Source organism: Pogonomyrmex barbatus, unplaced genomic scaffold (assembly GCF_055798465.1).
Source record: "Pogonomyrmex barbatus isolate J1 unplaced genomic scaffold, ASM5579846v1 scaffold6, whole genome shotgun sequence".
Classification (NCBI taxonomy): domain Eukaryota; kingdom Metazoa; phylum Arthropoda; class Insecta; order Hymenoptera; family Formicidae; genus Pogonomyrmex; species Pogonomyrmex barbatus.
Genome location: NW_028297160.1, coordinates 8,834,950 through 8,861,319, shown reverse-complemented (window position 1 = coordinate 8,861,319; position 26,370 = coordinate 8,834,950). Strand labels below are relative to the sequence as shown.

The following is a 26,370-nucleotide window of genomic DNA, read 5'->3' as shown; positions in this document are numbered from 1 at the left end:
AGACCATCTTCAGTTATCGCGCCGATTTATAGCCATGACAGTTTCTATCTTACTCACCGTACTGTTCTCTCATGGAAAGTTTGTCACCATTTTATGTAATCTTGTGAAGACAGGATACTTGGCGCGTCTATAGCTTAGAAAAGACATACGGCAAAATGCCATGTTTAAATATAAACTTCAAGATAGGTTTCAGCTTCAATACTGGAATATATATATATATATATATGTGTGTGTAGTTAACACGAACGTATCCAAGATTTTTTTCGGAGGGAGAAGGTTTTTATCAGTTAGTCTGTTAATACATAAATAACAATTTTTTGCAATGAATTGCTTTTTTAGATATCTTAAAACTTAGAATATTTCCTCGTTCCTGATTTTGAATGAGAAAGATATTATTTTGTAAATCATAATTTTAACTTCACTTTAATTTCTTTTTTAATTTTGGGGGTTTAAACCCTCAACTCCCCTCTCTCCTGAAAACGATCATGAACACGAATATAAATGTAACTGATTTGACAATAATTATATATAGATCTAGATTTGCAAAAACAGAATAATGGAAAGTAAATATAAAAAAGGATATATAATAAGTTATGTTTACTTTTCTAGGTATCTTATATAATTAATCGCGCATCTATAAATAATATAGTGATATTTAATAGTTTAAATTTCATGATAAGTAAACAAGATAAATCACTTGCGTTCTACGAAACCGTGTCAAGCAAATTGCAAGAGCTTTAATATTTTAGCAATTGCACATCTTGGATAGCAAGGACCGAGCGACATTAGGATGATGTCAATTAATATTTGACTATGTTACGAATAAGGGACGGACGCGTCGAAGCTATTCGAGAGCGCTTCAAGCAGGAGAATAGGAAATTATGCTCAACATGATGAATACATCAGAACAGGTCGGCTTTAGTCTGGTCTTAGGAGTAGGTCGAATCGATAACAATAACTACATGGACATCTATACTCCTTCTATGCATGATGTCAGAGATTCGTTTATGATGATGGAACTTGGTCGATCTCCTGGATGTAGCGTGTTTTAACGTGCAGTGTATGATGAAAATACGTGCCAAGTTTATAACTGCTATACTGAATTAAAATTTGTTTACGAACACATTTCTCTTTTTTTGCAATGGAACAAATATACACGATTCTTTTTTTAAAATATATCGCTATGTGATATTTTAAGATATCATAACTTTTTACTAGCTAAAATAATACATTCACATTTACTTTGGATATTTTGGATTACGTAATTAATAATAAACCTATTTAGAGATTAAAATAAATAATGTGAGCTACAAAAATATAAAAAAAATTGTATAAGAAATAAAATCATTACATTGGAGTTAAATATATAGAATTAACGAGGTTATTTTACGAGAGAGGAGAATAAACGTTTAATAAACAATTAAATTTTGGTGTTGAATTGAATATTTTCTTTAAAATTAATTCATCGCGCGCGCGCGCGTGCGCGCGCGATTACAGAAATAATTTTTCTCTGACACTACCAAACGTAAAATTTCTTATCAAAAATCAAGAAACAGACCCAAAAAAAAATTGTATCGAGGGGGAGAAATCAAGTGTGATAGAAATTGGAAAACAGAGCATGGGTCAGCACGCCGGGCGACGATCCCCGCGAAGTGCGTCGCGGCGCAACCGACGGGACTGCCTCTCTCCGGGGAACCGAGAAACACCCACGCCAGCCGCGCGGTGCGAAAGAGAGAGGATCGTCTGGACGGAGATGGAAGATCACCCCGCGAGAGTGCCGCGATAACGCGCGCGAGGAGGACACCGGGCGCTGGTGCGACAAAGAGGAGGAGACCATCAAACGGAGGGAGACATCGCCACGGCCGCTGCGCGACATCGACGGGAGCGAGACACCGCGATGGTCCTCGCAATGCGCCGACTCAGTAGCCGCGTGCTCGCCACGGCCGGAGGGTTTCGCGGCTAAGCGGTGCCGAGCGTCGCACAGTCGCGACGGCAGCCACCGGCGCGCGGTTATACCCCCTTTTCTTCAAACCAGCACACGCAACCCCGCACCGCTACGTTCGGCGCACGTTTTGCCTGTCTCCACGACGGCGAGGGAACGTTGCCCCAGGTTGCGAGAGAGAGGGCGTCCTCCGCGGTCGCCCGCCGCCACCCCCCTCCGGCATTCATCCCCGGAGAGAGAGAGAGAGAGAGAGAGAGAGAGAGAGAGAGAGAGAGACAGAAAGAGAAAGGGAGAAAGAGAGAGAAAGAAGGAGAAAGAGGGAGGGAGAGAAAGAGAGAGGGAGAGAAAGAGTGGCGTCGCCGTTGGCGTCTTCGGGAATCGGTTGCCTTCTTTCATCGGGGCAACGGCGGCGTCCGATCCGGCATCGTTGTTTAACATCGCGGCGGTGCACGTGGCGCGCGCGGCACGCGGTGCTTCGAGAGAAAGACAGATAGATAGGTAGACAGTTAGGTAAATAGGTAACAAGCGTGTCGAAGTCGAGAAGGGTGAGAGGAAGACAAAGAGGGCGAAGGGCAGAAAGAGAGAAAAACCAAAAGAGAGAGAGAGAAGGAAAGAGAGAGAAATAAACATAGACGTAGAGGGTGGAGAAAGGCGGAAAAGGGGTAGAGGTGACAGAGAGCCAGAAACCGAAAGGGGGCGGGCGGGAGAAGAGAGGGTAGAGGCGAAAAGAAACAGAAAGCACAAGGACCTGCATCCCGACGGATAGAGGAAGTTACCAAAGAGAGCCCGAAGGAGTCTCGTGTCTTCTTTCCGTTTTTTTTTTCTGTCAATCTTATCACATAAAGAAGGACGGAGGAACCGACGGCCACGAGTGAATCGACGAGGAGGAAGCGGGACATGCTGGAACCACGCTGGAGACCCGTCCAGGTAGCCTTATTCACCCCCTGCAACACTTCTCCAGTGCACTGCCTGTCATCCGATGTCTGATTGAATTGCCTGTCTGCGTGAACGCTCATTCATATAATGCACCTAGGTCACATAAATATCCTCTGTTTTTCTCTCTTTGTCTCTCTCTCTCTCTCTCTCTCTCTCTCTCTCTTTCGCGTTTTATTTACTTTGCTGTCTCTCTCTCTCTCTTTTTCATTCTCCATTCAATCGTTTGTCCGTTTCGCTAGTTGTCTCATTTTTTATTACCAACTCCGCACATTTCTGACGCTCTTTGCATCGCGCTACTGACACTGGTGACAGCCACGTGCCACCGGCGCTCCCCTTCGCTGCACGCCGCTGCTGGAATTTGGTACTCCTTTTAAACGCTTCTCTCATTTAACGCGCGCTTTTGTTTGCGGTTTAGCTATCGACTCTTCGCTGACTTAAAATTTCGATTGCGTGGAGCTTTTGTTTATCCGTATCTATGTCGCAAATTATTTATTAATTTATATTCTGAAACATAAAATTTAATAATTTATCTGAATATAGAGATTTTTTTTTTATTAAACTGAAAGACAGTTTTTCATTTTGAATTCTTAATGTTTATGTATCTTTTGGTTTTTTTTATCATTATTATGTTTTAGATCCTAAATTATACTGTCTCTTTCTCTCTCTCTCTCTCTCTCTCTCTCTCTCTCTTTCATACTTTGATAAATGAATGTAAATGTATAATTTAAAAATTTGTTTGAATTCTTCTCTTTTTCCATGTTTTTTTATGCGATTGTTGACGTAGAACATGACTTCTTGTCGTAATAATGCTAATTTAAATTTTAGAATGGCTATCGTTACATGTTTGATAGACAGCTATATTTTTATGCTTCTGTACATTTTAGGATTTACGCTGCGTCTGTGTATTTTAAAGTTTAAAACTGTCACTAAGCTTAGAATATCCAGCGCGTGGTACGATTTCGTCACTATTAATCTTATAAATTACGTTGTAAATATGGACATCGAGATTAAATAGAAACGTAAGAGTGCGGACGGTGTGCGAGATCGGCGAATATTTCGTGCGATTTACTTTAATCGAATTTAGGTCGTGATGGAAATAGAAAGGACATAAATGGAGATTATGGCACGGTACAAATTTCGAACTGTCGATCGATCATTAGCGCAAGAAACGCGCGAAAAACGATACTTATTCAATCCACGATTCTCCCGACCGAGGATTTGCACATAAACATTATTTATTACATCTTTATGACATCTTTAGCCCTTTCGCAATAAGCAATGTTGTTGCTAAAAAGGTTATCGCGTTATCGTTGCAGGAAGAGTTGCCAAGATGAAATGATTTAACGTATCTTTCTCGTAATGTTAAACAAATTAAATGCGACGTTCTCATAATGCAGACAAATTGTTCTTTCGCTCAGAGATTTCCTGATTGATCCTGCACTCCACCGGCCGGAGTGATATTCGTGGAAATGACACTTTAACGATCGTGACAAGACAAATAGGTGCGCCGGACAACCGGAATGGTTGGTCAAATAAATCTCACTATACCGGCCTAAGATTAACTACGTTCGGGTTACTAAATACGTACCTGCCTCGGTACAGAAATCTTTGCTTGGTATAAAGCACATTTTTCCTAAAATAATCTTGGCAGAGGTGCGCCGCCTTTGAAGCTGCCTGGAGTCTCGGAGTAATCTAATATCGTATGAATCATCGTGCCATTGGCTGAGGAAGTCCAACGACTTGTTTCGAAACGTTTCTGACAACCTGACAAAAATTCCTATTTCGTGTTTCATCGTCTGTCACGCAAGGCCTGCATAGCGTTCACCAGGTTTTGTTATCACGCGAGTAACTTCAAACAAAGTGATCAAATGGAGAGATCAGTGATCATTACTCATTGTTGTGAATTATGCTCGAGCCACTTTGAAATGTTGACTACATTCAAGTAACGATCATCGTTTGTTACCTTGGTTAAATCCGTTTTCGAGCGATATTAGCAAACTTAGTAATATTGACGTGTAAAATTAGCAACAATATTTAGAACGCTTGTCTAGACAAAACGCGCATTAAAATCAACGTCTGAGAATTACACATCACATAGAGTTGAAATATATTTTCAGCAAGAGATACGTTGCTTCCATTTTCAAGATTATTGCTGAAATTAATAGCCTTCAAATTCGATTTTAGAAATTACTTCTAAAAATATGAATATAAAGTTTTGAATTTCAAAAGTTAGTTAATGAAAGTTTATCATTTTAGATGCAAGGTTAGTTTTTCGAAACGTGGGAAACGGTATTATATTTTCACTACATTGTTTTTTAAATACAAATTTTTCAACTACAATACATTGAAGTAGCAACATCACTCTTTTTATTTTTTATACAAAATCCTATATATAAATAATTCGTTTGGTTTAATACGCTTTCTATCGGTGCAATTGTAATGTACCGTTGTCAATCATTGTCGCTGCCACTTTTATGAAAATTATTAAGTATTTGCAAAATAAACTTGAATTTACACTGACGATGTTCCTTTAACGATGGAGTCCTTTCACTCCTTCGAACAAAACATCAGAGATGACATCGTCGCGCAATCGAAAGCGTGAGACGGAGGATGATGACAGTTACGCTTCAATCGAGGAACGCTCCATGTTACCTGGAAATAGGGGTGATTTTTTTTTTAGAAGTGTATAGCCGATAGAGATAGTCGGGTACTCTCGGTTGCGGCTTTGTGTGGGTGGCTCGTCTACGAGACTGTAGAAGTCCCGGGTGGTGTAGTAGGTGGAACACCAGAGACGGAGGCGGTCCTACCCTGCTTGGGGGCGTTAAAGAAGTAGGTGGGGTTGGCCACCCCCGCGCGTCAACCCTTATACCCCGCGTCTCCGAAAGCTCGGTATGCCCCCCCGGATCTCTTCGATCCTATATTCGCCAATCAGCCGAACCATCCCGCTCTTTGTCACCCTCTACCGACGAGGGTCGTCCGGCGCGGCCATCTGGTTGTCCGACTCTCCTTTGGGCTGATCGTCGATTTCTTCAAAATTCAAAGATCAGCTTGGCGAGCATCGGGAGACACGGAGTGGAGACAGACGGTAGTTCGGCCGAGGCTTGCGTCCGACGGATGAACCACGAAGATTGCAGCGTCTTCTCCGTTCGTCGCGCAGCTAGTTGATCGATTCTGTGTCGTGGGTAGTGTTTTGTGCGCGACATCGGCGTCTTGGAGAATTGAGAGCGTGGTTCTTCCCGGCTGATGACACCCGGCCTGGGTGTCACGCCTTCTTCATGGTCGCGTCGGGACGACCAGGCCGACCACGGGAGAAGAGGGTGGTGTACGCGTCAATCGTGATATATATTTCGCATCATCCCCGCCACCTTGGCTTCGCCCATTTTCTCACCTCCTCCGCCGCCGGTTCAGACGTACGTGCCGAGTACGCGCGGTTGCACACATTCACGATGCATATACACGAACACGGAGTGCAGCGAGAGCCAGCACAGCTGCGGCGGCATAGCCCCCCCGTTTTCGCGCTTGCTTGGCACGGCACAGCATCCCTCTTCGGCCACTTCCGGCCAGACCAGGCTCCGCCCACTTTTATATTAATCACGTCTTGGTTCGCTCCTGGCTTCTGTTCTCCATCTTTCTTCCCCAGTGAGCGATTTCCTACCGCGGACGCCTGGGAACCACACCTTTGCCCGTTGGCTTATTCATGTCCCGGGCCTTGCGACGCGAGCCTCGACGTTTCTCTCTCTCTCTCTCTCTCTCTCTCTCTCTCTCTCTCTCTCTCTCTCTCTCTCTCCCCCCCTCTATTTTTCCCCCTTCGTCTCGACGTCGATCTCGCGGAAATACGACGACGATGCGCTTTAGACGTGACGGTGCAAGGCTGATGGAGATATTCACATAGCTATTCGCAGGCGAGCTCGCGTTCTGGCTTCTCCGACGCATCACAAAGACGTATAGTTCAATTAATTTATATATGGCGAATGGTGGTAACAATGTTCCGCGTGCAGGGAATCGATGTGAACGAATTAATTTTCTACTTAGAATTCATACAATTCAATATTCTTTTCAAATGCACCGTGACATTATTTTTCTCATATATATATATATATATTCGACAATATAAATATTAGACATTGTCACGCGATATTAGGCATTGTCCTTCGATCCTGTTATATCATAATTTTTTTTAATGTCGCCATGATATTAATTGCTCGAGTAGCTCGTTAATAATTTTTTAAAAGTAATATTTGCATTTCAACGCGCGTTGTTGAAGACCTCGTTGCTCCGCATCGAGAGACTGAAAAATGAATCGCAGCGAGGCGCAGGTGAACGCAACGTTCGTGTGTTCGATGCCGGAGTAATGAATAATAACCTGTTATTATTAGCAGGTCGGGCAATAAACACGCAGCTTGCAAACGCGCGCCTCCCCCTCATGCCGCAATAAGGCTCGTCACGCATAGACACGACATTTGTTTCCCGCGCGTGGAGTGTGCAGGCTATTACGAATGCCACCTTCCTACAACAGATATTGGTTCCATTGTTGTACGCCGTGTATCGTGACTGTTTCTCCGCCGCTTCCGCCAGTTCTCGCGACCACTCCGCCACCACTTCAGCCCCGTTGATATTCCACCTCGTGTCCCTTCTCTTTTAATTTCTCTTTTGACAGCACCCTCGCACCCTTCTCGCCGAACAACAGCGCTGATAACGAAGTTGCATCGCGCTGAGACTTTTTCTAAACGATTGTATACATTAGATATACGATCAAATTTATTTTCGACATCATATTCTTTTCATATTTTTATTACACGCGTATTATTTTAATCGGCGATAATTATTTTTGAGCATTAAAGTCAAGTTAGAGAGGCAAACATTTTTTTATAACCTAGGATTTTACAATTTAATTTTTAGCTGTAAAAACTGAAAGAGAAAAAAAGGTCCGTATCTGTTAGTAGGTACAATGTTAGCATGAGATATTCATCGTTACACATTCTATGTCGTGACCACTGTTTCCGGACCTACCACACCTTACTGCTCCCTTTTTAACGCCGCGCAGCAGGTCCGTTGTTTTCACCCCGAAGATCTTAATCATAGCGTGCTACCTCGACTATAATACACATAATCGGTAAGCCAGACCGAGGAATCATCCTAAAGACAAAATTGCAACGTTCATGAAGGTTTATCGTGTTTATGCCCGATTATCCTGCGATTTTACTTGAAGCTTTTGACGCAGATTGAATAGAAGCTTTTGCCGAACGGAATATGTTACAAACAGTACACAGAAGCATCGTCGGTCACTTTCTCGACGGAGAGATACACAAAGTAGTCCGACAAAACTTTTACATCTTAACCGTTTCTTTTATTTTAACGTCCGAGAGGGCGGATACGTAATACCCTTTTTACATATCTATGGAATATACGCGATACGCGAGGGAGGGTGGATGGAAATATGTTGTGGCTATTCGCAAAATTGGCATCGTCGATGCGAATCGGCCGAATTCCTACAACCCGGTTCATTTTGTCGCGATAATATGCATTCCATGTCATTCCGGCGGCGCGTGTACGGCAATGCATCATCGCCCCCGCGACGGGTATTTGTCAATAGAAACAGACATCCATGCCGCAACCGCGGCAAGTATACGTCAATATACATAACGGCCCGGCTGTTGACTTGTTACGTTGTCGCGTACCGCCGATGATTCGATGATTTGCCGATCCGTGACTGTCCCGTGTCAAATATATCCCGCGGCCGTTCTCGCGGGCGCGTTAACACGGAAAACGCCGGGCCGTTCATTTGCGATTGGCGCACTAACGCGCGTCGTTACATTAGATTATCCATCCGCCGCGATTGTGATGCGCCGCCGGTTTGTACTTGGACTCGTCATATGCCGCGATAATGGCCCCCCCCTCTCTCTCTCTCTCTCTCTCTCTCTCTCTCTCTCTCTCTCTTCGTCGCAGCGACAATTTCGCGAATGTCCGCCTACCCAGCGCGACATTCGCTCTCTCGCGACTGACCGTATTTTAGCGATGCGTTATAGACCGGATTGTTCGATGAGAATCCTGCGTGAATATCGATTAATTAGATTAATAATTTAAATTATCACGCAATTGAATATCCGGTATCGATGCTGGCTTAGAAGATGGCACATGAGCTTCAATCGTTAACCGATCATAAAATTCGAAGAAAGTGTGCCGTGCGACGTAAGCAAAAAAAAAAGTAAATAAATAAATAAATAAATAAATATATGTATATATAGTTGCTTTGTGAATTCTACTACGAATACGAAGTATTCTACTACGAATACATTATAGTGACGTGGTGTTCGGTGCACTTATTACATCGTATCGTCCTCCCGTCAACACGCGTTCGCGCCGTGTGCAAACCCGTTGCCGGGGTAGTTTCGGCCCATTCGAAATATCGCGTATCTAATGCAGCGTTAAAAACATAATAACAATGAAATGGCGGGCCGTTATGTTGTCAGGCATCGACGATGATTCGTCGATCCATGACGGAGCCGTGTCAAATGTGCCCTCTAGCTGTTCCCGTGTGCGCGCTCAACACGGCCGGCTCATTTGCGAGAGATCGGCGCACTAACTCGCGTCGTTACATTAAATTATCATCCCGTGATTCTGATGCACCGGCAGTTTGTACGGCGACTCGTTATAACACGATAATGGTTCTGCGCTCGTCTCTTCGCCGCGATTAGCGTTAAACAGACACCCGTCCACGCAAACCCGTGCACCGCTACGCGTTTGACGATGGTGACGTCAATAACTGATGTATCTAGCCGTTGGTCGAATCTTCATTGTGACAGGTTACAGACTGTTATGGCCGCTCGACAACGACACTAATGGCCGAGTCGAGAGATTCCGCTTCGATTCCACGCGGGTCGAGCGATATTCCCGTGTATGTCTTGGGATTATCAATCCCGCGGCATTCTCCTTACGTCTAATTAATTGAAGCTCGCACGAGGAGGCACTCGTCTCAATTAATTGACGTACATCTCCGCTTTATGAATTATATAAATATTTTTCAATATTGTTATTTCGTTGGCGATAAAATTGTATTATTTTTTGAGATGGTTGATTGAAGAGAAGAGACTAGCCGTGACTCAGTCGTGACAGATCGAACGGACGTTTAAAACAAAGGATGCGAAATATCGCCGATGGTTCACGTTTCGTTCGGATATCTTCTGTCCTCTCTTTGTGTACAAACTACGTAATAATTGATATACGATGGGACCACTAATATACATACACGCACATCGTGTATATATACGCGAAGACACACACACACACACACACACACACACACACACACACACACACACACACACACACACACACACACAACATGGAGGGTTTTAATATGCCGCCCGCTTCCAATGTCCAACCGGGATCTCTATTATGGCACGGGCGCATTGCAAACGAGATGCATCAGGAAGCGCGACCAATGCAGAACCGAGTGGATAATGATCGGCTTTTTTTTTAAGTCCAACCCCGGCTGCTGCCCGCTCGGATCGCCCCGCCGACAAAGTCGGCAACCCTTTTCCCAGCGTCCCGCAGGGAACGTGAAACGCGCTTTGTACGTCGCGATTTCGCGTTTTCGTTCGTCCGAGCACAATGACGAGGGCGGTCGTCCTTTTCTACTGAAAGGAAACCCGTAATCTCGTGTAACGGTATACTATCGGAAGACGCGGCCGAACGCATTCGCCAGGAGCGCTATTAAATGACTTGCGAGCGATTTTTTGCGCGCCGCATCGACGACGACAAAAATACGGAATGCTGGTTGACTCTTTGCTAAGCGAAAAGAGAACCGGACACCGAAAGACGCTTCTCTCTATTCCATTTTGAATTGAAAATACACGGAAACTTCATTAGCAACGTTTCCAACATTACTCTCCGCACATCAATCCGATTCGTGTTCAATGCTGAAAGGATATTATGCTAATATCACATCTGTATTATTGATCTATACAGTAACGATTGTAATGCAACTAAAATTTTATCAACGTTAATTTTTATTAATGTTAATAATTCAAATAAACCGAAATTCCAATGAAAAGTCAACCCTAAATATAATTTTTTGTTATATAATTGTTAAGCGAATTGGCATTCGGATACCGTAACGTTACGTATGCACGTGTCTAATGTAATCGGTAAATTGAGATTAACGACGATGATTTCAATATTTATGAGTAAGCATCGACGTGTCGCGGGTTAACTAATTTTATATAAATTGATAAAATTTTATATCTCGCACTAAAGTGGTAGTTGGAAAATTCCGTCCTTGTTCTTGAAGAATGAAGTTTGATGAGGAGTAGAATAGAGAGACATGAGGGGTGAGAGAGTTTTGGACCGTATGTAAATGACCTGTATCTGAAATCGCTGCCCCGTTATGTACCAATTACCACGGAGATACGTATGTAAAGGGGATGGCCGATGTGCCAGCGAAACATAAACTGCGATAACCGTCCGTATCTCCTGCCTTATGGTCGGATTGGTCTGACGTGAGTAGGTCAGTTTTCACCGCCGAATACCAATTGCAATCGGTCTATATCGCCCTAAGTGCCAATAAACGCACGGATCTTGTGAAGTAATCTCTAAATTCTAATTGAATTAGCGATCTCAAACCTATTCTTCAGAAGTTGTTTAACATAAACAATGAATCCATATTTTTAAAAATATGGAGGAAATATAATGGATAATAATGGAAAAAAATTTCAAAGTATTATCGTAGAGAAAGAAGAAGCTTTTTCGAGTTAAAAAAGAAGCAAAGTTTCATAGTGTCATTATACATTAATTTTCTCGTGAATAAGAATAATTAGTTTATTACATGATTGATTTTTAACCTACTTCTCTAATACATAAAAGATTAACTTAAATTCAATCTTTCACTTCGAGAGAAAGAGAGAAATTCTTTAATAAATTGTATTTGAATATTAATACAAATTTATTATAATATTGAAACCAAATGCAATTTCCGAAATATATAGGTTTTAAGGAAATATAGATTTAATTTTTGTACGATAAAAATATTCAAATTACATACAAATAACGAACAAATAGTGAATCTGGGCATTTAATTGTTTTTCAAAGAGTTTTTCAAAAAATTTTTTTTTGTAAAAGTTTCCGTAACAATTTTCCGAAATCGCGGTATTGGTACCTGCATTATTGTCACGGTGATGCGTGCATACCGTTACAACCTCGCTCGTCGCATCACCGCGTGCTTTTCTCAGGCTCCATTGGAATAGGAAAATCGGTCGGTATTGATACCGCTATTGAAACAGCCGATCATTACGCACTCGTTCCGCATTGGTCGCGCTTCCCGATGCACCTCGTTGCAACGTCACTGGCATAATGGAGAGATGCTGCAGGCCGCCGTGTCCTGGCACGGACGGCATATCAAAATGCAGCTCGGCCGTGTTTGAATTCGCGATTCCATCATGAATCAATTACCGCGCGGATTCGTACACAACAGGGAAAGCTCGCGCGTGAAGGATGAGGAACATAAAGGGAGGCACTCGCATGCGTGGAGGTGTAGGGAAAGGGCTGCATGTGTGTGTGTGTGTGTGTGTGTGTGTGTGTGTGTGTGTGTGTGTGTGTGTGTGTGTGTGTGTGTGTGTGTGTGTGTGTGTGTGTGTGTGTGTGTGTGTGTGTGTGTCGGCGGTGCACGTGTGTCGTCGTTGCACACGCGAGATCGTCACCCTTCTCCCCCTCCTTTACTTCCACTCCTTCTTCCTCCTCTCCCCCCCCCCCCCCCCGGCCCTCCGCATCCCCCTGTGCTCGGTTTCATCGTTTCTGCACGAATGCACCGCTATCGTCGTACACCGATCGTTTCGCTTTTTTTTCCCCGCCTTTCCTACGCGTGCTTTCTCTCTCTTTTTCTCTCTCTCTCTCTCTCTCTCTTTTTTTTTTTTTTATTTTCCTACGATAATCATCCCATCCAACTTTGCCCATTCGAAACGATAGCGCAAGTTCGTCGAAGTCACGCCTAGAGAAACGCGGAGGATTTCGTGCCGGGTAAAGCCGGGGGTGGCTCTTTATTCGTTACGAAGTGAACGTTCCTCCGCGTTAAACGTCCCGGCAGCTCTGAACATACCCGTTTGTTAAATGCTGAGCGCGTATTGTATAATTACGAAGCGGTAATAGTTATAGGTCTTATCATTATTACAAAATGTGTTTCTTGCGTTATTACTGCCGTCAACCGCACGCGAAACTTTTTATCCGAAAGAATGGTTTATCGGGCAAAAAAAAAAAATTTTGTTTTAAATGTATCATCCGAATCGGAGAGCTTTATATAGGTAATCTACTAAGTTTGATTTACTTAATTAAACTAGGTTTATTGTATGAAATGAAAGCTATATAAAATATAAAACTATCTGCTTCTAAATATTACCTGTATCTAACTGTCAAAAGTAACAGGTTTAAAAGCGTTAAATGACAGAAAATCGGTGTGGGCTAATATGTGAAAAAACTGCTGAAAATAACTGCTGAAGTACGACGCGATTAATATATCACATATTACTAAAGCAATATCGTACCCTATTTGTGTTGTGCTTTAGCCTTAGCCACACATGACATTAACATATTGAACAGTGACATTATTAAACCAGACGTTGGTAAAATGGAGAATATACGCTATCATTATCATTATGACACAAAATACAGAACATAAGATGTATACGGTTGAATTTTTTTATCCTGCTTTAAAATACAAATATATTATATTAAAATAACTACAGCATTATTAATTATTAACTAAGGCAGACATAAATAGCATGGAAAGCAAAAAAATATCTAAGTTTAAACAACATATAAACGTCTTATTTCTGAAAAAGGAATCTGTCTCACTGTCTCTCTTGAATTTCTTAATAAATATGAAATTTAAGAAGATTGAAAAACTTATTTTAGGCAAATTTTCTAACAAAAATCGTTGTGTTAAGCATAATGTTTAAACTATTATATTATATAAAAAGTAAACAAAAGAAATGTTTTGATTGTATAAATATAAAATCTACATAGAGCGCATAAAATACCAAGTTTCAGAACAATACTTAATTTGATACTTTTTATCGATTCGTCATTTAGTATTTATAAAGATTGTTTATGTTGTACGTCGCTTACCTGTCATCTTTCAGCGGTGAATTCTTAAAAAGAAAAATTCTTTTCTTATCTTCAGCTCATCTTTTTTTGAATACGTAGATTGTCATGAGTAACTGGTTATGCAACATGCCCGTCGTCGTAGCCTAAATTTAATTTAAACGAGTTGAGAGAAGCTAACGAAGAGTTGTTTTCGCGTGAAAGTGTATTTATAACAGCAGATTCGCTTTTAAGTCTACCAAATCAACCGTTCAATTTTTGAGCCATTTAGTCTTTGAGAATTAACGCAAATCGTTTTACAAACTGTCAACGAGAAGTTATGTATGAGCAAACCTTTTGATTCTATATCGAAATCTTTAAAAATTCCATTATTGTTATATCATATTTATTACACATCATATCTGTCAAGTAACTGTTTGTTCAAGCTTTGACAAGAGAGAAAGAGAAAAAAAAAAAAGAGAGAAGTATTTATTATAATATATATTTTTAACACATGATACTTGTTTTGTTACCTATTTATCGTTTGATTTATCTATATTTTAACAGTTAAATCTTATTTAATTTTTCACATATCTAATCTTTGTTGATGTACTTAGATATAATAGTAATGATTAAAAAACATCTACATATTAATATATGATAAAATCAAGTTCAGCAAATAAGTAAATATAAAAATCGATCGATTTATATTTTAATTAAACTCTCATAAGTTTATTACGCAACAGGATTATTCATTTATTTTTTTATTGACAGATAGGAAAAGAACGTTTATTAGAACTTAATCGTGTCAACAATTCAAACTGGATGACGACATCAACTTGGTTGGCAGTTGGGGGATACGACGATAAGGGAATGTTTAATAAACGAGTAAATAAATAATAAAGCTGCAAGATATTTTCCCTCCTTCCTTTCCTTTCTCCTTTCTTACCATTTAGCATTCTTATCTGTTTCCGCCGTTTGCTTTTGCAGAAGAACGTATTGCATGCAAAACTGGTATTCTTGTTCTTGTTGTTGTGCAACTATTAGTTAGTCTTATCACAATTACAACACCACAGAGCTGATAATTTTTGCATTTTAATCGTAACAGATATCGATCATTGCTCTATGGACTTAAGATAATAACTCGCTTATCAGAAATTATCATCAGGGAGATGTTTATTGATTATTTATTTGCAATTTAAATATTTCTCACTCGACATTGTAGGCATTTTTTTTTGTTGGTACCGCTGGCGAGCTTCTCGATTCGTGAGCAGGACAGGCACGAACATGAATCCCTTCCGTTTGGAAGAGATGCGAACACTCTTTTTTTCTAAACCGATGATTGGTAGCCCGGGGTCATATGATCGTGTCTTATTGGGTATCATTTCGCGCTCGCCCCCCCCCCCCCCCCCCCCGCGGGAAGAAGCTGGACCCCGAACGCGAATCCGCGGATCCCCAGTCTCGCTCGCGTCTTGGCCCGAAAAGCTCGAGGTCAAAAACGATATTATCGGTTTCGGTAGCTATCACTTGAATGGTAAAAAGCCTACGGCTTTTTGTATCAGTTACATGCATAGATAACATGTATATATCGCTATTAATAATATCGTACGAGTGTTATTTACATAACATATTATTTTTAGCATTATGTTTTAATTAGAACAACTTGATGATTGCAAAGTTATTCGTCACAGTTCGAATAATTTAAGATAGAAAACTGACTTTTTTTTTTTTTTTCTAACAAAAGCATAAGCGAATGCGCAAAGTAGAAATAATTTGAACGTGAATGTATCTCAAAATGCATATATTTATTTCGTTCGTACAGATTTGATTGACTCGTCAAAATTTTATGTCGGCGACCCGACAGATACGGAACGGTCACGGGTATACTTATTCGCATACATTCCGATAAGCACCGTATAAAACCGTCGCATCCAAATCGGTGGAATAGAAACCCATTCGCGATACCTACGCGATTCTCTTAAATTCCTCTGAGGCTCGAACGGTCTTATCAGTTTGTCGACACCGTCTACCGGTCGCGATAAAAAGAGATCTCAGAAGTCCGCGGAGAGCAGCGTTCGAGTCCGGTTTGTTCCCACGTCAGTCTCTCTCTCTCGCCAATGAACTAAACTACGTGTAAATTTCTGGATGGTCTTCTGAAAGTGCATCTCATTTGTATCTCGCAACTCTATCGAACGCGCATCATTTATTTCGTGTCATCTCGAAACAATCATTGTCGTCAATATATATTCATTGCCATAGACGCGCATTAACCTCTAATAAAGTAGGCCATCGAAAACTATTCACGATTTTGTGAAGATAATAACGACATATGCATAACTCTGAATTGCCATTTTTTAAACGTCTGCCAACGTCACGATATTTTTTTATTGAGCGCAATCTGCTTAATATTTATTTCAATACGCAAACGCGAAAAATATTGCTGAACGTGCAAGTGACGTTTCATGGATCGTCAATGTTCTACTTTCTTGTGCTGATATCTGTGAGTAATCGAGACTCAGAAATGTGTTTCTTCATCGGCTGGCGCGAAGGCGGCATAAAAATTCCTAATTTGTGAAGCGGAGACCCTATTAAGGTTTGTCCTTTGAATGTTTTTCAAAATTTCTATTTCGCTTTAGTAAAAATACATGAGCATTTCAACATTCAAGTGACTTGATTTAAATTTCATTTTTCAGTTTTATTTATAAATGCTTCTTAAAAAGTATTTAATCTGAATTGTTAACATTGTTTCTTGACATTTTTATACATTTTCTATTTATTGCTCATCAGTATTTTTTTGCAGCAAAAAACGGGAAATTATATTTATTTTATTTATAGAGATATGTTTAAAAAAATTATTTTCTCGAAAGATAAAAACTTTTATAACACGATATTACTAAAATTGTACTTTATAACTCGATATTTGTATTTAATGTTAAATACATCCTTTTTATATGTAACGAAAATTCGGATGAAAGAAATTTATAAGAATGTCAAGATATATTTAAAATTTTCACGAAGTCTCGGACAATTGATGCTAAAGTTGTCATTATTATTTCGCAATATGGAACGGAATTGAAGATAGTATTCGAAGAAAAAATAATACATCGCTTGTAAATTCGCAGAAAAAGAAGTCACCACTTGTATTGTGCTCTTATCTGCGCTCATTATTGTTTGCGCAACATTGTTTTGTCCAAGATAAGCATTCCCCATATGCTCATTGTGTTGTTGTCGAGCATATATTTACTCGTCTCATTTCTGTTTGACTCAGAAATTCGTGTTAAAGAGATCACTAACGAGCTACGCCAATTTATATCCAGTTAAAAAAAACGTTTGTATTTTACGAGCATACTAAAAGGTTACTCTTTACGAAATCTTAATTTTTTTTTTTTTTTTTTTTTTTTTTTTAGTGTAAACCCAATCTCCTTATCTTTACATCTTTTAAACCGGCAGTTCCTCGGTGGGTGTGACGTTGGGGAATTTTCTGAAGGTTAACGTATTCGTGTCTTCTTCGTGAAAAAGCGTACAAGCGTACCCGGAAATGTCACTCCGGCCGCTACGCGTCCGTGAGGAAGGAGGGAAGAAACGAGCGCGATCTGATCGCGCGCTCCGCTCCGTGGAAACGAGGCGAACGCATCGTGGAGGAGTGCACAGCGGTCGTAGCGGGCGGGACGAGGGGGAGGGGAAAGATGACATAATCCCACTCTTGCAATTTGCGAAACAGATTTACGCGTGGGACGGGCCCGGTGCGGGCATTTATGATAATGTGTAGCGCGGTTTACTGGACTCGATGTTCTCCATGCGTGCGAGCGCGTACAGCGCCGTTCAGAGTCGGTCGTCGGCGAATTTTCTGCGAAATTCTTCGAACGTTTTCATAAATTGTTGCGATACGCACGTACGGATGTGAGACGCGAAATCCGATACGATTTACTTTGACGATTACGTCGTCGCACATTCTGCGACTTATCGATCCCAGTTTCTCCGACATTCTTGCAGATGTCTGAGGATGCGGATGAATTTTTTGGGGTAAAAATTCGCATGAGAAAAAAAAAATAAGTAAAAAATAAATTTGTAAGAACTTTGATAGATTTAACATCTTTGTTATTTTTTTTTTTTTCGATCAGAAAAATTTTTGCCGGAAAAAGTATAGATAATAGAGAACACACCAAATTCTATCAAATGTTTAGATTCAACCAAAGACAATCTGTAATCCTTGAGAAAAAGTATTTAGTTACAAATTTCTAAAGAAATTTAACAGATACGGTAATTATATTTGTCGCATAACGGTAAATTCAATTTATCCGCATGTCCGTTACATTACAGTGACAATCGTTGCTCATCGATCAATAATGGAGCATCATAATCACGGCGATCAAGACGGCCCTACACCAAATTAATCTAGCCATCTCCTCCGATCACGTCTGATCTGGCCGATTCCTGGACAATGCTATATAACACGGGCACATATAAATCCCGCGGATACACATACGCGGGGAACACATATATATGCGTGATGTAGTCGCTTCGCTGGTGAATCCTACTTAACGCCGTCCCTGATGCCTGAGCTGACGCACACGTATACGATGTATGTACGACACGCGGGCAGGGGCACCGGGATAATCGCACAAGACGATTGGTAGCTTCCTGTCGGTCACGTGACCGGCCTGCATCGCGGAACGACGGCGAGCGCATGGGGCTGCGGAGGATGACATTCGTTGCACTCACCCGGTGTCATTAGCTATAGTCCGTGTGACACACGACGTATTAACGTGTGTAAGCGCACATCTACTAATTACAATCGATCGGGGGGGGGGAGGGGAAGGAGGGGATCCATCGGGAACATTTAAGCTAACTTCGCCGTCGCTAATTATCGGGATCACTTTATGGCGATAATTTAATGTTTCGAATCGGGTGGCTCGGCGGGATATTCCGAGAAGCTCTTAAAAGCACTTTGCTGCGAACTCTTTCCTTTGCGAACGAGTCGTCGTCGTGAGAGAAATTCTCGATGCGAGAAACGCTAAGCTCTGGCAAACCCAATCGGAAACACCAACGTTAAACACTGTCGTTCAAGCGAAATGTTTCTCGTGACACTCTTAAATTTTGAGTCAAAGCGAAATATGGGTACAGGAAAAACATTGCTGTAACTAGGTGAGCATGCACTCGGAACACTCAGCACGTAAGAGTACTCTCTCTCTCCTCTTTCTTTTGTCTTTTCTCTTGTGACCCATCCCTCTTCACACACGTGTCACATGTGCTCTTTACACGTGTCATTCTTTGAATTTGAGTACAATTTATTATTGTCAAAAAAAATAATTTTATATAATTACTTAATTTATATAATATGGTTTATTGATGCAATCATATCAAGATTCTTCGCCCTGCAAATTTAATATTTTCTTCATTTACTTCTTCTGATCCGTTGCCGAGTGTATTTATTATATTGCTTATTAATATAACAATGTAAAGCTCATTATTAATACGTTTTTGATCTCTCTTTTTTCATTGGACTTTATTAAATATAACTTTATTACACAAAGCTGTAATGAATTTTTTCTTCACATAAAATATACAACAAATTATATTGTAATATATAAATTTTTTTATTGTTGATCAAAACAATTAATCAAAACACAATAAAAATGTTATTATATAATTGTTAACAATTTTAAAAGAACCAAATGAATTTCTTCTAAGATGTTATATGACATATTAGTTTGCAGTTGTTTTGTTTCGAAATGAATTCTAGGCATTTCTAAATTCAAATCTTATCATCATGCTTTGATCCATTGCCGATAACATCCGATGATTTATCTACAATTGTTTCGCAAACACAATTTACGTCGCGAAAACAATCCGTAGTCGACAAATTGATCGCGTGAGACATTACAGAGAGCTAATAAAGTGCACTTGCATGATAGAAAAAATAGATCTGTATCAAATTGTGATTTCGATGAATTACGTTGATAGGTAAATTTATCTCGATGACATTGACTTATTTGACTTCAATTCGAGTCATATGCATAGTCATATGCTAATATTATACTAATTGTTGCTATTACATAAACGCTCGATAGAAAATTCTTATTTTACAAAAATAAGCATTAATAACTAGGTGCAGAGAAATAAATAAACATTACTTTTGATTATGAAAATGTAACATTATATAATCTGTTTTACGACATCAGGAGAATCTTAATGCGAAGATGATAGTGAGTAGATTGCTTATTTATTCTAAATGACCTGAATTCTGTTTTTCTTATTAAATCGTTTACATAATAAAACTTGATATAGTTTTACAAATTATAAACTTAGACAGACTGTAGATGTTTAAAGTCTAATACGGAAGTTTTATTTATGATATATTATTTCATCATTGAACATGTGTATGGTATTAAATATTTTAACATAATTTTAATAAATTTTAATTAAAATATAAATATATTTTATTTTATGCTAAATAATCTTTCATGAACAAAAATATTCATTCTTGTCTGTCATTTCCTCCATGTGATTCTGGCATCGGGATAAAAAATATTATTTCTTGCATTACGAAAATTGACAAAATGCACAATCGGAGAAGAAATTACGATTATATCGGGTCGTTCTTTCGTCTCGCGTTTCTTCTTTGCAATCATTTTCGTAAGTCGCGGAGCTCATTCGCGCGGTTACGCTATCTTCCGGGGGAAAAAACGGAGATTAGCCGCGCGACGACGTTGCCTCGCAATATCGTGCCATCTATTTTGTAATAGAAACAACGGAAGAGCCTAATTCCGCGAGGCTACCTCGCTCTCGTCCTCCTCGCCATTAGACGTGCAGATACATATACTCAACACGCATGTATATGTTTATATATGTGCGTACGTGCGTACGCGCGCGCGCGCACACACACACACACACACACGCACACACATACACACACGATGACATTCCTATCTACCTATACTTACTTACCCCAGCTACCTACCTACCTAATTATACCGAGTGGTCCACTAGGAGCGATAAGCGATTTACATACCGAACGGCGCGATGGATTTACCGCTTGGCTGTGTACGACATCGATATACTCGAGTCCCGGCCGAGCCGAGCCGAGCCGAGCTGAGTCGCGACTCTGCTCTTTCTCTCTCTCCGTTTTGCTCCTATTTCAGGAAGTCGGAGGAACGGCTCGCAAATAGTGGGCATTGCCGTGAATTTTCTCTTCCTCTTGCTCTCGCGCTCTTTACTCCGCGCGCCGCGTTCACGGGAATAGTTGCTCTTTGCACTCCGCGCGGAACGCTCGCTGTCCGTCATATCCGCTCCGCACCGCTTCTTCGTTTGCCTTCTTCGATTTTTCGACAGCCTCATTTTGGTACTCCTGAAGTTAATCTGAGGTGATCAAGATATCTCAGGGAAGAATTATATGTACAGAGTTATATGTTTGCGGAACGAATAATTTCAAACACAAATGGTTATAAATATCACAAATTGAATCTCTATATTAATTGTTCTCGATTGAATTTATGAACGTAGGAGCATTCACAAATTTCTAACGCAATGATCAATATAACAAATTATTAAATTATCTTAAAATGCAAATTCTAATCTAATGTAAATATTACAGAATATTTATGTTTATCAATGTACTGAAAGGAAATTGTTTGGAATAAATATTAAAATTTATTTTTTACGTGGTTATTATTTATCATAGTTTGCTCATAATATTAATGAGTAAAAAGATATATTTAAATGCTCGAAAGAAAAGAGTGGTCTAAATTTATAATATTTACAGCATTTTAAATTTTCTTTATTAGTATACAATTTTATTATTAACGAATTATTATCCTTAATTTATCATTATTAAGCTTTTGCTAAGTACGTCACCATTAAGCATTTCGTAAAATTGTGTTGCAAAAAATTTAACATGTTTATTATACGTATCCATTGATAATAATTCAGCTTCTTGCGTAAACATTACTATAAATAGATCTATATTTATATTTATATAACTGATATTAGTAAATATGTTAAACGTAAAAAAAAAAAGACACGTTTGTGTCTTACATAGTACGTATGCTTTCGATAAGAATTCCGATGTTATGTAGAGATGTAAATGTGTAAACGTATAGACAGAGCTGTAACTGAACCGCGAAGAGGTAGTGCGCGACGGTCATTCGTAGACATAAATCCTATAATGTGTCGCGCGTAGCCCGCGCTTAATAATCGATAAGTAAATGATTCACTCGGGAAGATAATCACGAATGTGCCAAACGATTAGAGACAGATTTACTATACGCTCCATTCTTAGCGGCTTCACTATATTTCGCTTCGCTCGCAGTAGCTTCCGTAACTGTGAGAGTACTAAGGTACCGGTATGTAGCAATTTCTCCTCGGGACCATTTATTTATATACGGTCACGCCATTTAAATCGCATTAATAAATGCTTTAGTCTACATACAAGCAAGGCTCGCCTCGTGCACTATCGCGCTTCGTGAAATTATACGACTTTATATTTTAACATATTCCTATAATATAACTTTATGTTATAAGTTGATGAATTTAAATGAAATACTATAAAGAATTACGATATATCGATATATATAGTATAGTGCATATATCGATATATATATATATATATATATATATATATATATATATATATATAGTATAGTATAGTGCACACGGTGAGAATTATGCATTTTTAAAAAGAAAATAAAAAAATTTGAGTTTTTTGAAGAACCTAAATCTTGTATTTAAAGTAGACATAAATTTAAGCTCTTTTACAGAGACATTTTCTGCGAATCGAAAATTAAAAACTGTGCGTATAATAAATAAAATCTTCTTTTCTTCTTTTACGCTAATAATATTTTTAAATATTTAGACTCAATGCGATTGTGTAGGTTATCTGATAAATCTGATAAAAGAAGTTGACAGTGGCAACTTGTAAGATTGAAATTTAATCAGATCTGAAAATCTTACGAACAGTGTTATTTTGGCATTAATTAATGTTCTTTATTGTGTAATATTTGATAAACACGGTTTACTTTAAATTAACATCAAAGGCTAATAATATAAAGAAGTAATGTAAATAGCTTCCTACATAATTTGTAGCCTTTCGTCGAATAGTGCAACTCAATTTGATTCGAATCTGATTACGGGCGCGAAATATATCGAGCAAAGCAATGACAACAGGAGTCTATTTTCAACGACAGTTATTCATAGAATGGCGTAAATTTAATTGCGACAGGCGTAGCGACGCACAGCGACAAACATGTATCGCGCTTGAAATATGACTTGGAAATGTAGTGCTATGACGATTATTTAATTCAGTTAATTATTCCTCATCGGACGTGAAGTTTTCGAAGAATTTAAAATATTTTTAACTCCGCATATACGAATTTAATGTATCAAAAGAGAAAATATTCATTTGATAACTTTATTGAAAGTAGAAATTAATTTCTCTTCTAAAAAGAGGTTCATCACGATTTTCGCCGTGTCAAATATAGTTACAATTTATTATAACTAATTATATAATATATATTTCTGGAATGATAGAGGAATAGGTTAGAAATATGCGAATGTTTTCTTCAATTTAAAATCGGATTATTTTGACAAATTGTTTTAGGAAATTGGAACTTCGATGACGTAACGACTATGTGAAGTATATTCGGCATTCGGTAAAATTTATTTTATATATCATTATAATTATTAAGGGATAAAGAATTTTATCAATTGCGGAGCTGCGCGTTTACATTTAAGTTTATAAGTCTGAAATAATTATAACGATAAGCTCTTTTCCCTTGGAATAAGTACGTGTTATCTAACAGAAACTGAAGTATGAAAATTTGTGTAACTTCGAAGAAAAGTGTGGGTTCTCCACGCACGCGAATACAAAAACTTTTATCACTTCTTCGCATAGGTTTGTCTTTTTCCCTGAAAATGGTGGACTTACCGGAGTTAATATTTTTAAAGGAATAATGAATACGCTGCCTGAGCCGCACGTCCTGACTCTAAATCTTTTTCGTAAATAGATTATGGCGCGAGATAATGAAACATTTGCCAGGGCGCAAGTTATCACGCTTCTCTCTTGGAACTCGCTCCTTTCACCATCATCCTTGATGCTTGTTTATAATTCGTATGGTGTTTAAAAAATGTAATTTGTCGCATTGCGTGTCGCTCTTGAATTTAGTTATCTGTACAAGATTGCCGATCTTTGTTGCATATGTCATAATTCATTAATACATGCCATTGCAAATCTCATCATAGCGATTGATAACATTTGAGAAAAAAAAAAAAAAAAAAACTGAAAACCCCAAATGCATTTTTACACCTACGAACAATCGCGCAATGAGCATTTAGCAACGCCATTATCAAAAGAAGTATATGCATTGAGATAAGATAATTTATACGATGCATCACGTGATTAGAATAATCGCAGACTTGTCTGCTATCTGGGGACTGACGGTAAGAAAATTGAAATATGAATCATCGAGTACACAACGCGCATACAACGTGCTCCAGATACTTCCCTATCGTTTCACGTTCGTAAGAGATGCAGACATTTCTTTTTATGACTTTGCGCGTTGTAAAACACACGTTGCGTTGTGATTTCTACAAGATATTCTTCGTACCAATAATTACGGTCTCTACGAGTGTACAGCGTGTTTCTGAGATTTCATTAGAAGCTAGCTTTAAAATCCAGAATTACATGATGAATGTTGCAGATTGCAATATACAGGCAGGCGAAGTAATGAATCTCACAATCAGTTCTGGAATGAACATTAAGATGTTTCTAGTTGCTTGTGCAAGAAATCGACTATGTCCGAAATCCAGTAGAGAGAGAGAGAGAGAGAGAGAGCCCAAGAATTCGCGTCTCTCGTCTACGTTTGGGTCGCATCCGGCTAATTTATATCGGTATGGTTATTTTTTCCGCGGCGAAATCGTGGCATCCCGCGAGCGCGACGTGCTCGACGAACGCACACGGCGTGCTGAACTCGGCACGACGACTACGAGCGGCAGTCGGCGCGGTGGCTCATTCCCGTTGATAAATTCACGTTTGCGTATGTCTGAATGCGCCATTGATGAGAGGTAGAAGTGGTCAACGTCGGCCAAGAACCTGGTCCTGCACGCGAGCGCGCGCGCGCGCGCGCTGACATTAGTATTAATAGTTATGAATCTAGAATAGAACCTACCCGGGCTGTGCGTGATGCAGATACGCGAGATACATCCGCGCGCGTTTTACAGTTGCGGAGATATGAATGCAAATGCGGGGAACGTTAAGAGAGATCGAAAGGGGAAAAGGTTCCCGTTCTCGGGAGTCCCGATCGGTTGGATCCCGCGTCCGTCGAGCGCGGCTCGCGCCGAGCGAGGAAGATCACGACGCGCCAAGCCGATAAAACCGATGAAAAAGAGCTTCCCGGAAAATCGTACGTCCCAAAGTTCTCTACGCAACCCGCTGAGAATGCCATTAGGGTTAACGATCTCGGCGTGTCGGCGCGAGCGGTACGGGACGGAGAGCGTGTGAAAGCGCAAAACAGAGAGAAACGCGATAACGACCAAGCGAATTCGCGCGAGTGCGTTTTTCGCCTTCGCGACCAGATAAACGCTTCTTACTGTGCGAATAATCGACCTTTTCAACCGGCCGCAACACCGTGGGATTAACAGCGATTTCACATACTCGGTATCTCATTCTTTTTAGTTAGCAACATTACAGATCGTTATCATGGATTTCAGGCATATATATACATATATATATATATATATGTATATATTTGAAGTGTATTTTATATTTGTGGTTTTGGCAATAGATAAATAATGACGCGATTACATTAAGATTAAGAAAATTTGTATCTTGAAAATAATGGAAGATACTGCCAAAAATGTTTTTGGATTAATTAAAACTTTCAAATGCATCGCACATGTTCGTTTTATTTATAAAATTTTAAGCAGATATTTCAATTGAGTTAAGATTCAGAAAATTTGTATTTTGAAAGTAATAGAAAACGCCTGTCAAAAATATTTTTTGTAATTAACGCATTGCACAACATGCATATTATTTGTAAAATTTTAGATATCTCAGTACAAGAGAAAGAATTAACTTTCTGAAATGATCTAAGATATGGATAATTTAGTTTGTGTCACGTACGTGTCACTTATCTTAATTTTGGGCCTCACACTCGGAATTTATGTGCAGTTAATTTTAAGTATGAATATAGGTTGGATAAATTGCGAGAACTAATTCATTTAGAAATAGATAAATTTTTTATGAATTAATTAATTTTAATACCTAAAAGATTCCGTGGCCTATTTTGAAGTAATCAAAGCGTAATTTGACTTATAATTTGAGCGGTTCTTTAGCTGATCATTTGGATTCTCGACTTTTCGTGTCAGGTGCTCTGCCTATTTATAGTATAGTCTTCTTAGAGCGTATGCTTGCAAGTTAGAGGAAACTA

The 26,370-nt window shown here is 39.5% G+C and overlaps 1 protein-coding gene across 17 annotated transcripts in view; it reads left to right on the top strand.

Moving 5' to 3' along the window:
* The first annotated feature begins 1,927 nt into the window (after positions 1-1,927).
* The window catches only part of FoxP (forkhead box transcription factor P), a 276,092-nt gene continuing 251,649 nt past the window's right edge, over positions 1,928-26,370 (top strand). For 15 of the 17 annotated variants that reach the window (XR_016140756.1, XM_089082889.1, XM_089082887.1 and 12 more), the window contains exon 1: positions 1,928-2,869. Coding sequence is in view for 12 of the 17 variants with exons in the window: in XM_089082889.1 (XP_088939015.1) it covers positions 2,840-2,869 (30 nt within the window). In the remaining 5 variants the exon portion in view is untranslated. Of the gene's footprint in view, positions 2,870-15,394; positions 16,542-26,370 lie in introns of those variants that run through there. The other 2 variants (XM_089082902.1, XM_089082899.1) reach the window with 1 other exon arrangement.